Source organism: Ochotona curzoniae, unplaced genomic scaffold, assembly GCF_017591425.1.
Source record: "Ochotona curzoniae isolate NIBS_2020 unplaced genomic scaffold, NIBS_Ocur_1.0 contig_1274, whole genome shotgun sequence".
Taxonomy (NCBI): Eukaryota; Metazoa; Chordata; class Mammalia; order Lagomorpha; family Ochotonidae; genus Ochotona; species Ochotona curzoniae.
In genome coordinates, this window is record NW_024465023.1 from 29,312,028 (window position 1) to 29,324,891 (window position 12,864).

Sequence of the window (12,864 nt, forward strand, 5' to 3'; positions counted from 1 at the left end):
CGGACGAGGACCATTGTTCCCTCACATTCCCAAAGGAACCTCAGACCTCTTGGATCCGCGATAGCTCTCAGCCTTTCTCCCACTCCAGGCTTTTCCATTTCTTTTCCCCGCCTCCCGCCGACGCCCCCAGATCTCTTGGGCTAGCTCTTCCTGAAAGTAGGCGAGGCCCAGAAGCTGCGGCTGGGGCGAAGAGCGAGGAGGGTGGGAAAGGGGAGGAGCGGAGCCTGGCGGCCCGGGGCGTGTCCTCCGCTAGCCCCACCCCTGGGTGCGCGCGGCGGTGGTGGCGGCGGCCCAGCCTCGCTCTGAGAGACAGGTATCGCTTAGGCGCCATGTTGTGAGCGGAAGTGGGGAAACGCGCGGCGGTCCCTGTTGGGCTGGGAGCTGGCGCGGGAACCGGCGGCGGGGGGCGGAGCCGTAGTCCCAGCGGCGGAAGGAGGAGAGGAAGAAAGGGGCGAGACCCAGTGCCCGGCGGCGGCGGCGGCGGCGGCGGCGACGCAAGGCTCTAGCTCCCTGTGCGGGCGTCTCCGGCCAAAGGCGCTCGGCATTCGGGCTATCGGTGCCAGCGTCGAGCCCTCTACGGGACCGCCACCGCCGCCGCTGCTGCTGCTGCTGCTGCCGCTGCCGCCGCTGCCGCTGCTGCTGCCGTGGGGCTCGGGCGGCGAGGGAGCGGGGCGGGCGGGGAGGGAGGAGGCGGTGAAGGCAGCGGGCCGGGGGGGAAGATGCCGCTGGCGCAGCTGGCGGACCCGTGGCAGAAGATGGCTGTGGAGAGCCCGTCCGACAGCGCTGAGGTGAGTGCAGCGGGGTGGCCCGGGTCGGCGCTCCCCTGCCGGCTCGATCCCCTCTGCCCCGAACCGGCCACTTGGCCCCTTCTTCTAACCGCTCGCGTCTTCCCCGGGTCCGGGATTCCGGTTTGGGTTGGTCTGCTTGCCCGTCTGTCTATTCCTCCCACTCGCACCCTCACCTCCCTCCCTCGCTCGGGAGGCTGCCGGTGTGGCGGCGCGTGGGCTTTGGAGTGGGCGCTTGGGGCTTTGCGAGAGACCGATTCTCATCAACTTTGCGTGGGGGGGGGGGAAGCGGTAGGCGGAGTGGGGGCCGGAGAGGAGTTGCGAAGTTTGGCCCTGCCGGGTCGGGGGGCTTACCCGGACTTAGGCTACTTCGAGGGCCATTAGGGTAGGATGTGGATTGAGCTCCTCGGCGAGCGCCGGGAGTCTGCGGCGGAGAGACTGGCGCAAGGGAGCAAGGCTCTAGACCCTTGGGCGTTTCGGACAAGGGTGCAGGACAGCCAAGGATTTTGTCTGTCCACCTCGACTACAGCGTTTTCTGCTGCTACAGGAAAGGAAGTGGACACCCGAGGCCCTCCGTCTCCCCTAAACCCCTCGTTTCTGAGGTCACCGAGCTCAAGGACTCGGTCCCCGCGAGTTTAACTTGAGTTTCCTGTCCATGGAGGTGAGGGGGTGATAGTCAAGGAGATCAGCGGCAGCCGTAAAGGGCTTTCTGATTTCCTCTGCCGAAATCTGGTGACCGACCCTGAGACACCCACCCGAGTACCAAAAACCTAGTGTACCCAAAGAAGGGGCAAAACAGGCCCCCCTCGGACACATCACCGCGCCGAGCCTTTCGCAGCCACCCTGTCCCGGAACCAACTCGGGCTTTGCGACAGTAATCCAGACCAGAGCCTTTCCTGGGTATCAGCGCTCCCCTCGGAGTCGAAAATCAATTCCTGATGGTGGCGCGTCTGCGATTCTTGACTTTTTGGCTGCCTTCTATCTCCGCAGCGGCTTTTGGGGGATTCCAGGATGATCGGCTGCGTGTGTGTAATAGTGAGTGACCCCGTTTCTGGAAAGCATGACTGAAGCGCGGGGGTGGAATGGGGCAGGCTCCGATGAGTGGTGTACTTGGCGGCGGCCGCTGCCCTGCCTGCCTCCGCACTGTGAGCGGTGGATAGGGTTACTGGTTACGTCAGTAAAACCCAGGCTCAGTTAGATCTGAGATGCGGGACACTGGCATTCTCTGTGTAATGGAGGGGGAGGGGAGATCAGTTCAAATTGCCTTTCGTTCCCCCCCCCCAGTCACCTCTGCTACTGTGTAAAAATGTTTACTTGTTCTTCTTAACACAAGCAGAGTTGCAATAGTGCTTCCGATTGGTGCTTAGCATTTTGCATCTTGGATCGTACTTTTAAAACCTAAACGAAAAGCTGCTATTCCACAGGAAACACAATGATACATCTTATCTAAAAGAAAGAAGAAACTCACGTTTTTAAATACAGGAGGATTTAGTAAAATTGCATTTAAAATTGTTAGCTAGCCTATAGTCGAAATCTTGTATAAGAAAGCCAAATTTAGAATGTGTAATCATCTTTTGAATGGGAAGTGTGCAAAATTGTATACCAGAAGACTGTTCTTCTTTTTTTAACTTCAGATATGGTTTTGCATTAAATGATACAGCCAAAGGTTAGTAAATGTTCTTAAAGTGCTGAATTTGCACAAACAAATCGAATTTTCCTTCAGCCTAACTTTATTTTTTTAAAGATATCAATATTAACAGTTATACGTTGAAGTGCACATGTGTGCTTGGCATGTGTTAATACGTAGGAAAGAATTTTAGACTCCACTTTACTCTTTTTTTGTCTATGTAGCACCCATCTGGATAAGGAAGGCAAAAAAGTATTACTTAATTCATTTAGCAACTACTGTATGCCAGATACTGTGCTGCATGCTTCATTTTTTGCCTTCATAGGACCTGGTAGGGCAACGTTATGGTGCCTGTTGCTACAAATTAGGAAACGGGCTCTGAGGTTAAGGGCACAAAAATAAATAGGAAATGGCAGAGCCTTTATTTGCAGCCAGGTGGATACCATTGAGGGTCTGCTTTATGTTAGGATGACTGCTTGGAATCCTTTGTGCAAAACTTTGGAGGGCCGAATACCTAGGCCGTAGTTCAAAGGCATGGGTTTTCAGAAACAGCTCTCACTTAGTAAAGCCTTGTTGTTGCGGTTAGTGTTGTGTTTTCCAGAACCTGGCAGATAGGATTCCACAATTTGCCATGTTCTGAGAATTTTCTTGTTATTCTGGCATTAAGGTACGTGAAACAGAGCCGACCACAGCCTAGATTTATTCAAACTAGATTTTAACTAATTGCCTTTAGATACTTTGTTTCCTTTGGTTGTTCAGCTGTTTCAAGTAAATGATCTGTTACCATTTGAGAAAAAAAAATGAAAGGCCGTGAGGAAAGACTTGTGAACTTGCACTGCAAGGTCTAGCATTGCTGCCCTGTGCCTGCTCCTCCAGCAGGCTGCTGGCGGGGAACAGTAACATCAGCAGAACCACAATAACATCAGAGTAAATGCACCAGAATCTCCCCAGGCTGGACGATCTCAGGGTTGGTTTGAATAGAAATTCAGGTTTATGGTCTTATTCTTAATAAACTGAACACTTGAAAGCAGTTCACTTGAAAGCAGTTCACTTTTCTGTCAAATCTTCAACATTTAACACAATGCCTGGCACATATGTATTCTGGACTCTCTAAATATCTGCTAAGTGAATCATGAAGGTCAGGGTAATTATGCATTATATCTCTTCCTATCATTTTAATCTCCTATTGAAATTGAACAAATTTAAAAGCCCTGAGTGTCTACAAAAAACAGGCAGTTTCTTCATTCCTCTATACCAGCCTTCCTGCTCTGAGACCTCACAGGAGTCTCATGGTGTTCAAAACAAAAAAACCCTTGTGGTTGAACTCAAACATGGGTTATAACATGATAGAGTAAAACTAGGCCAAATGTTTAAAGAAGCATGTTTAGGATAATAAAGGAAGTACTATGTAAGCAAAGTAAGGGTTGGTAAAAGATAAAAAAACAAGTTCACTTCCTAAATGATATAGGTGAATTCAGAACTATTTGGTAAGTTCTTTAAAAATTTTTTTTTTATATTTGTCTACAAGACATGTCAAGAAATGTGGTCCTCCTGTTTACAGATGCTTTGTCACTGCGGTCAGAGGCAGTGTTCACTAGATCTTAATCTGAAATCTGGAGTGATTCTTTTTCCCCAGTAGTGATCATACAGGTATAAATGATAGTAAATCTAAATGAACAATTTTCAAAATAACAAAATTAAAGTGGCTATTTTTCCTCTGTGGAAATCTGTTATGTAAAAATAGCCACAATAATGTGTTGTATACAAATATCACCTTGACTTCCTTTAAATAACAACTGCCCCCCCTCCATGCATTGGAAAATATTACCTCTCTAAAGCTCTTACTACAAGAAAATGAGAGCCTGTGTTGAAGGTTGTCTTTGGAGAACATGTGTGGTATAGTATTCTGTATTACAGCTGGAGTATACATGTAATATAGTACATAGATTCCGTAGTATTTCTACCCTATCGATAGTAAAATTCCTTATCTGCAGGGAAAACCTTCTTTTTAAAGTATGATAAGTGATTTTGGAAAAAAAAAGTTTTGTTAATGAATGTCTTTCCTTTTTCATTTTCACCACCTTTCAGAATGTTTTTCTCTTTGTACAAAACGAAGATTTGGGGAGAAGTCAGCAGATCTTATTCTGCATCAACTACTAAGTAACTGACATTTCTCAAAACTGCATCGTAACTGCATCGTTTTCAGCGATTGTGATGTGTCAAGGTGTTTTTTTTTTTTTTTTAGTGTAGCATGCTTTGACAGTTTGACCCTGTGCTAATAGATGAGATCCAAAATCTAAAACTAACTGCATTTAAATTTTCAGATGAAAAAATAAACTTTTATCAGATTAAAGAAATGAGTTTGCTTTTTCTGAAAATCGCGATGGCTGTAATACTGTATTTATGCTGGAAGATGACACATGTGGGATGTGCACTCCTCACCAATGACTTGATACTGGGTAAATGATGAAATGGATCAAAAACCTAGATCCCTTATCTGAATTGCCATACAGTTGTTCTGAGTATTTTTTTTTAAGTTGCCATCTGCTGAAGCATCCCTGTTGTGATAGCTAGCAAAATTTGCTGCAGAGTTGCATGCTGAGAGGTGAGGTCAGAGTGCTTTGGTGCATCCAATGCGAACTGGGAGCTTAAGTGCCAACAGTTCGGATCATAATGAACAACAGTGACATCTTGGTGGTCTCCCTGGTAATGCATGAGTGTGGTAGTGCTCAGTTATTTGTGTCTTGATGGAGGCAGTATGTATAATATAGATTGCATATCCCATTCCCCAGTTTTCATAGAAAAAAAAAACCCCGCATTCTAACAGCTAATAGTAAATGTCCCCCAGTAGTATTCTTTTGTAGTTAAGACAGTGACCTCTGTCATCCAGTTATCAGATCTTGGGCATGGTGGCATATGAGAAAAGAAAAATAATGATAGATCTTTTAAAAAATGATTTCTTTGGGAGGTACACAGAAAGAAAGAACAAGCTCCCATGTGTGGACTCACTCCCAATATGCCTGCAGCGGCCAAGCCCAGGGCTGGAGCTTGCTCAGTGGTGGCTAAGAACCCAGTCATCTGAGACAGCCCTGCAGCCCTGCCCTGGTCTGCGTTAGTGGGATGGTGCCAGGGGCTGGACGCGCGTGTAGAACCTGGTACTTCTCCCTTATGTAGGATGGAAACATCCTAACTGCTAAGCCAAGTGCCCACCCCATAAATCTTAATTGTTGGGTAAAATGTGTTATTTTAAGAAAACAAATACAAGTGTACTGTATATATCTTACAAAACAATTCCTGACCTATATAATTTGTTGGTTAAATGACATGATTAATATGATGTGTTACATGGATTCATTCTATGCTGAACCTGTTTTAAAATAAATATATGTATAATCTATTTGTGTTCTGTTTTAATCATTAATTGACACAAATCATGTAACTCAAAATATTTTTCCTATAACTGTATTATTCTATCATTAAAGATAATTAAATCTATCATTACATGATACATTTATATGTATTTTGGCTTATATTTAGCAAATATATTAGTAATATAAACTTATTGCCTAAAACTTAGGGTTTCTGTGGGACAATTTGGATTAATGGCAACATTTTAACCTAAGCTTTGGAGCCTTAAACATCTATTTGAGTGCTAGCTCTGCTAATTACTTCATAGCTTTATATAAGTTCCTAGTGTCTCTACTTCAACATCTAAATCTATAGAATAGGGAAGAAAATACTCACCTCTTATGAATATGGTGAATTACATGGGATTGCAGTAAAAGTAAAGCATTTGATTTAGTACCTGGTTAAAATAAATGCTTTCTCACAGAACTGTCTGAAAAAGTCCTTTGTTTTTCTTCTGAGGTAATTTTTCCAAAACCAAACAAAATAATTCAGAATGATTTACTTGATCTCTTTAAACACAATCATTGTGACCTCTAAAAATAATCATGAGGATAATGTGACTAGAACTCTTAATTCCTGAGCTTTGCTGTTTTGCCCTTCTCAATACTTAAATGGAAGCATCAGTTAAGTAACATTCTGAACACTGTAGAAGGAAAATATATTCATGTTTTCTCACTGTTCAAGTGTTTTTTTTTTAAGATTTATTTATTTTTATTGCAAAGTCAGACAGAGAGAAGGAGAGACAGAGAGGATTCTGTCCGATAATTTACTCCCCAAGTGGCCACAACGGCTGGAGCTGAGCCATTCCGAAGCCAGGAGCCTCTTCCAGGTCTCCCACACGGGTGCAGGGTCCCAAAGCTTTGGGCTGTCCTTGACTGCTTTCCCAGGTCACAAGCAGGGAGCTGGATGGGAAGTGAAGCTGCCGGGATTAGAACCGGTGCCCATATGGGATCCCAGCGTGTTCAAGGTGAGGACTTTAACTGCTAAGCCACCGTGCTGGGTCCTCAAGTGTTTTTGTTTGTTTGTTTGTTTGTTTCTGTGGGTTTTTTTTTTTTTGTCTTAGCAATGTGTAGGACACTAGTAGATGATGTATTTAATTGATTGAATACTGAATACCCTATCTGTGAGCCTCTTAAAGGTAGTGTGTTCTGGAATGGCTAAAAATACATACCACCAATAGGTAAAATTGTAATTTTTTTCTGAAGCATACAAAAATAAAATGTGCATACGTTTTTATAGTTTAGAATCCATCATTTCTATTAACTTCAATTGTACAGAAAAAAATTAATATATCACTCTCCTTTTCTCTAAACATGTGTTTTGGTTAATGGAATATGACTTCAGTATCTTGATTTCCCTATCAAAATGTAGTGTTTGACTTTTTAGTATTTTTCTTTGTTATGTGGTATTGATGTTTAATGAAATCAAAATAGTACATAAAATATTTTTCTAAACAAGAAGTATTGGGATATGTGATATTTTAAGGTGTGTCTTCGCCCCTCAAGAGCCATTCTCCCCTCTGAGAAAAATGAGAGGATAAATATAAATCAAATGTTTGGGAAATGGAGTGAAAAAAGATTTAAGCAGTATCTTTATATAGTTTCTGATAATGCACACTGTTTGAGATTTAGTGTCAACCACTTTTTCGTGAACCTCCTATTGAGGTCTCAAAGGACACAAGTGCTTCCGCAGAACACAGTTTTGGAAAGTGATAACTACAGTAACATGATCCAGTAGCGCCTGCAAGTGAGCTGCTCTCTTTAATTGACTATTTTGCAGCTTTTCCCCCTAATATTCATGGTTATGAAAATTCTTTTTTTTTTATCATATGCCACTGTCAATCTGCCTACCTTTCCTATTCTTTTTAATTCATCGTTTCTAACTTGAAGTCACTAGGAGAGCAGATTGCTAGAGTTAGTAGTAATATTTTGATGCAGCCTTTTTTTTTTTTTTAAAGATCTCTATTTATTTATTTGAAAGGCAATATGACAGAGAGGCAGGGGGAGGGAGGAGAAGGAGAGAAAAGGCCTTCTGTTCATTCCCCAAATACTTTCAACTCCCAAGAACAGAAATCCACCCGGGTCTCCTGTGTGGGTGGCAGGAGCTCCAGGATTTAGGCTGTCTTCCGCTGTCTGCCAGAGTGCAGTAGTAGCAAGTGGCATTGGAGGCAGAGGAGGCAGGACTCCAGCTGCTCCTCCTATAGGAGATATTGGTGTAGCAAGCAACCGCTTAACTTGCTGCACCACGGTGCCAGCCCTGATGCAACCGTTTTTCAGCTTAGAAATATTCTGACTTCATCTTCAAGAAAAAGCCACAATTTACCAAATTCTATAATATAGCATCATCACTTTTAGCTTGGGGGAGTCTGCCCATCATGTACACATACCTCTGGTATCAAATGTATTCTGTTGGGCATATTACTTAATCATAAAAAGGGATTTTATGGACTGGACTGGAAGGGTTTTTCTTTTTTTAACATATCATAACAAAATGGCTCAAGTAGTGGCATCACCTGTTATGCATATTTAATTTGTTTTGAAAATGTCAGCCAGAAAATAACATAAAAATGAACTAAAGGGCTAGCAGCTATAAAGTAGAAAACCAGCTGGCTGGTCTAGCTGCAGTCAGATCTCTACATTGTGAGTCTTTTTTTAAGATTTGTTTTTATTTTCTGAAAAAGTTTCAGAGAGATGAGAATCTTCCATCCACTGGTTCACTCTCCACTGCCCAGAGCTTTGCTGATCTGAAGCCAGGAGGTTTTTCTGGCCTCCCAAGTAGGTGCAGGAGCCCAAGGACTTGAGCTATCCTCTGCTGTTATCACAGTCCATAAGCAGGAAGCTGGATGGAAGTGGAATAGCCTGGCTTAGCTTTATGCCAAGGTGCTGGCCCCACATTGTGATTCCTTGTTTGTTATTCTCGTGAAATGCTGCTGGTTTCCTAAATGTTAGGTACTGTACATCATGTAAATGCAAAACACTTTGAGATTTCTTGTCATTGTCTATTAATATAAGTAGAATCACTTCCATGTTGTAAGTGAAATTTCTTTATCTTAACTAATGTATCTGTGATTTTTTATGGACTATAAACATTAGTTATGTTTTGTCTGCTATGTAAATTGATTTTTATAATCTTATATATGATCATGATCTCATCTTCTAATCTGACCTGGTCATCCAGATTTCTGTGAGCTTAACTCTAATCCTTTGGCCCGCAAAGTTTATTACAGGAATCTCGGTTCAGTCATTTGATGTATGTTGGAAGCAAATGTTAAATGATAGCCTGAAGCGAAAGATCCTTTTTACATTAATAGATTGGACATCTTAAGAGCTGTAGCTTATAAGAAATCTTCACTCTAGAAATCCTGTAAAGCCCATAGTTAAAAAAAAAAAAAAAAGGAAAAAAACCTTAGCTACTTAGAATGGGATCTTAGTTCTTCACACTTAAAGGCAGAAGCAGGTACCAGAAAAGCGAAGAGAAAAAGGAAAAATTCTTTTTTAGTCTTAAAGATTTATTTACTAATCTTGAAAGTCAGAGACAGGAAGAGACAGAGAGAGGAATCTTCCATCTTCTTTTACTCCCCAAATAGACAGCACAGCCAGACTGGGCCAGTCTGAAGCTGAGAGCCAGATGCTTCCTGTGGGTCCCTCACGTAGGGACCCAGGCCATAAGCAGAGAGCTGGGTTAAAAGTGGACCAGTTGGGCAGCAAATAGGCACCCATATGGGATGCTGGCACCATGGGTAGAGGATTATCCTGATATGTATGCCACCATGCTGACCCCTAAAAAGTAAAACTTCTGTAGAAGTACTATGAATACATTAGCCCCTGGATAAACATGACTACTGAACACTTGAAGTGTGACCGAGGAAATGAAATTTTTTTTATTGTTAATAACATTGTATTATGTGATCCAGTTTTATAAGCTTAATAGTTGCCAATGGCTCTTGGCTACTGTATGAATCACAGAGTTCTAAATTAAGTCCCCTTTTTCTATGCTAGGTTTTGTTTTTTTTGTAACTCTACCTTTTATTATTTGAATTTTGAAATTAATAGTCTAAGTCTTTTTCTAAATAAAAATGTGAATGAGCCAGGCATTTTGATCCAGCAGATTAAGCTGCCACTGGAGACTCTGGTGATCCTCTAGCAGTTCTTAGTTCAGTCCTGAGTGCCACACTTCCAATGCTGCTGCCTGCTGCTGGTGCCCAGGAAGGTGTGATAGGTAGTCCAAGTACCTGGGTCCGTGCCATCCACTTAGGAAACCCAGGTGGAGTCTAGGCTCCCTGCTGATGAGCTCATTTGGGAAGTGAGCCAACTCCACAGCCACATCACTCTGCCTTTCAAAAAACTAAGTAATCTTATAATTTTTAATATTTTTTTTCTAATTGCAGTTTTTCTTATTCCTTTCCTAGCCTGTTGCCCTATGTGATACGTTCCCCTTAAATCACCATTCTGCTCTTCCTCCAGTGTTACTAGTTTTATAGTGACGTGTCTCATACAAATGATAACTCCCAAATGTTGGTGGAAATTCAACTATCAATATTATAATATAATAATATATAAATATTATAAGTTTGTTCTAGTGAGCTGAGTGACAGAGGCATAAAACAAAATAATTTCATGCTAGATATAATTATATTGTGTGTTATTGGATGAATAAATTATTGCATGGTAAGTTTAATATTATGTTCCTTTCGCTATACTATTGTAATTAGAATTGGGAAAGTACAGTGATATTTCATGGACCGTGACAGATTTTATTCTTAATTTAGCATAAAATTTTAGAGCTGTGACCTGTTGAGTCCTGTCCTATTTGCAAATTGAGACCTATTGAGGCAGAGCTGCACCCAGGTCATATGTTGACAAAGAACTATGGTGTGCAGCTCATTTCATTTTACTAAAACTTGTTTTTGCCATCCAGAACATATTAATTAAACTGAAATATTTTATTATATCTATCTTAAATACAAATTCTCAAAGTACCACAATGCTTGAAGACTCAAATATTATGTTTTCTCTGCTTTCTTGTTGCAGTAACCAAGTACTCAAATCTAAAAGCCTTCCCTTAGCTTTGATTTCTAAATCTGGGAAATCTGGTTGGTTCTTAGTTTACAAAAACAACTTGAGAGCAGACCTACCTACAAATAAGTGGTGGGTGGCAGGTATGTCAGGATCTTTGCTTTCAGGGAAAGGATGAAAAGAAACAAATTTACTGAAAGCCTTTGTATACATCAACTTGAATGAGGTAGACATAACTGTGCTCAACTTACAAGTGAGGAACCCAAAGCCTAGGGAAATTAAGTCAACTGCTCTTGTTAGCAGGGCTAATAAATGGAGGAGCCAGCATTCAAACCTGAGTCACACCAAGTGCAAATTCCATTGACTTTGCACTAGACTGTCGTGCTTGAATTAAGAACAACATGTAGATAAGTACCTGTCTAGATGAAATCTCCTATTGGGGGAAAAAAAAGCATCCAGGTGGTTTGCGTAAGTAGCTATTTATGTGGTACTGTAGAGGATAAAGATCTAGGCAGGTAAATGCCTTCTACATTTGTAGCAGGAAGCTCTCCTCTCTCTCACCAGGAGACCTGCAAAGATTTGAACTGGGGAACTAGGATTGCTGCTGTTAAGAAAGACAAGGTGTACACAGTTAGTAGGTAGTTAGAAATGCTGGTAACATTGAGTGACAGTGTGGGTTACACAGGCCTTTGTGAGCTAGCCTGAGAAAAAGTGCTTGTAGGGGAAAATGCTTTATGATTTCTAAACAGCTGCCTTACAAATGAAACAAAATACCTTTCATTTGGAAAATGGAGACTGCCTAGATTGTCCTTGGAAAAAAAAATCTAAGTGTTGAGCAAACGTGCTCTGTTCTTTGCGTCTTATAAAGTCACTACCTGTTTATATTTGCATCTCTTCAGAAAAATTTATGTAGTATTGCCTTGAAGTGTCAGGAAACGGGACCTGGCTCAATCCTGAAAGTTAATAATTAAGTTTCTATAGTATATGAAAGAGAAAATTAAAAGAATTTACACAATAATTGAAGGTTTTACAAAAGACTCTTAACCTGTTAAGTGAAATTACCTTAATTAAATCTTAATTGAGATACAATTTACATACCATGAAGATTACACTTGTAAAAATATACAGTTCAGTGGGTTTAATATATTCAGAAATTGTGCAGGCATCACCATTTTATAATGTTAGAACAGTTTCATCACCCCAGGAAAAAACCCATACTCACAGTCCCCATTTCACCTTCCCTTCCCCTGAGTAACTATCTACCTTCTGTCTCCAGATTTGCCTATTCTGGACATTTCATATTAATGGAATCCTACAGTATGTGCCTTCTGTATCTAGCTTCTTTCATTTACCATTGCTGTTTCTGAGATTCGTCCCTGCTTTGGTATATATAGTAAAGTTTCATTCTTCTTTATGGCTCAATGGTATTCCATTACATGGCTGTATCACATTTTGTTGACTCATACATCAGCTGATGGATGTTTGGATTGTCTCTATTTTTTTAGCTATTAAAAATTATGTTGCTGTGAGCATTTGTTTTATGTGAATGTATATTTTTAATTATTTTGTGTATGTACCTAGGAGTGAAATTGCTGAGTTATATGGTAAGTGTATAACATTTTGAGGAACTGCCAAACTTATTTTTCAATTCACTTGCCCCATTCTACATTACTAGTTGTAGTGTGTTGAGTTTGTTTCTTCACATTCTCACTAGCATGAGTTACTATCTTTTTGTTACTGTAACCATCTTAGTGGATGTGATGTGATGTCTCATTGTTCTGCCTTGCATTTCCCTATTGCTAATGTTAAGGATCTTTTCATATGTTTATTGTCCATTTGTGTTCATAATTTGTGTGCCTAGTTTGTACAGATCTGGTGACTTAAATGGAGTTTTTACTCTAGTACTGATACAGAAATTTCTTGTGTTATATATTTGTTTCTTCTCAGAAAATTTTAGTTTTGTTTTTTACTTTTAAAGATTTCTTCATTTTTTATGTGATAAGTAACAGTTTTCCTAAAACAGTAGTTT

General features: G+C 41.2%; 1 protein-coding gene across 1 annotated transcript in view; it reads left to right on the top strand.

The window, feature by feature from the left end:
- The first annotated feature begins 608 nt into the window (after window positions 1-608).
- RPS6KA3 (ribosomal protein S6 kinase A3) overlaps window positions 609-12,864 on the top strand; it is a 100,242-nt gene continuing 87,986 nt past the window's right edge. The window contains exon 1 of the mRNA XM_041000427.1: window positions 609-788. Coding sequence (XP_040856361.1) covers window positions 720-788 — 69 coding nt within the window. The 5' untranslated portion in view covers window positions 609-719. The remainder of the gene's footprint in view (window positions 789-12,864) is intronic.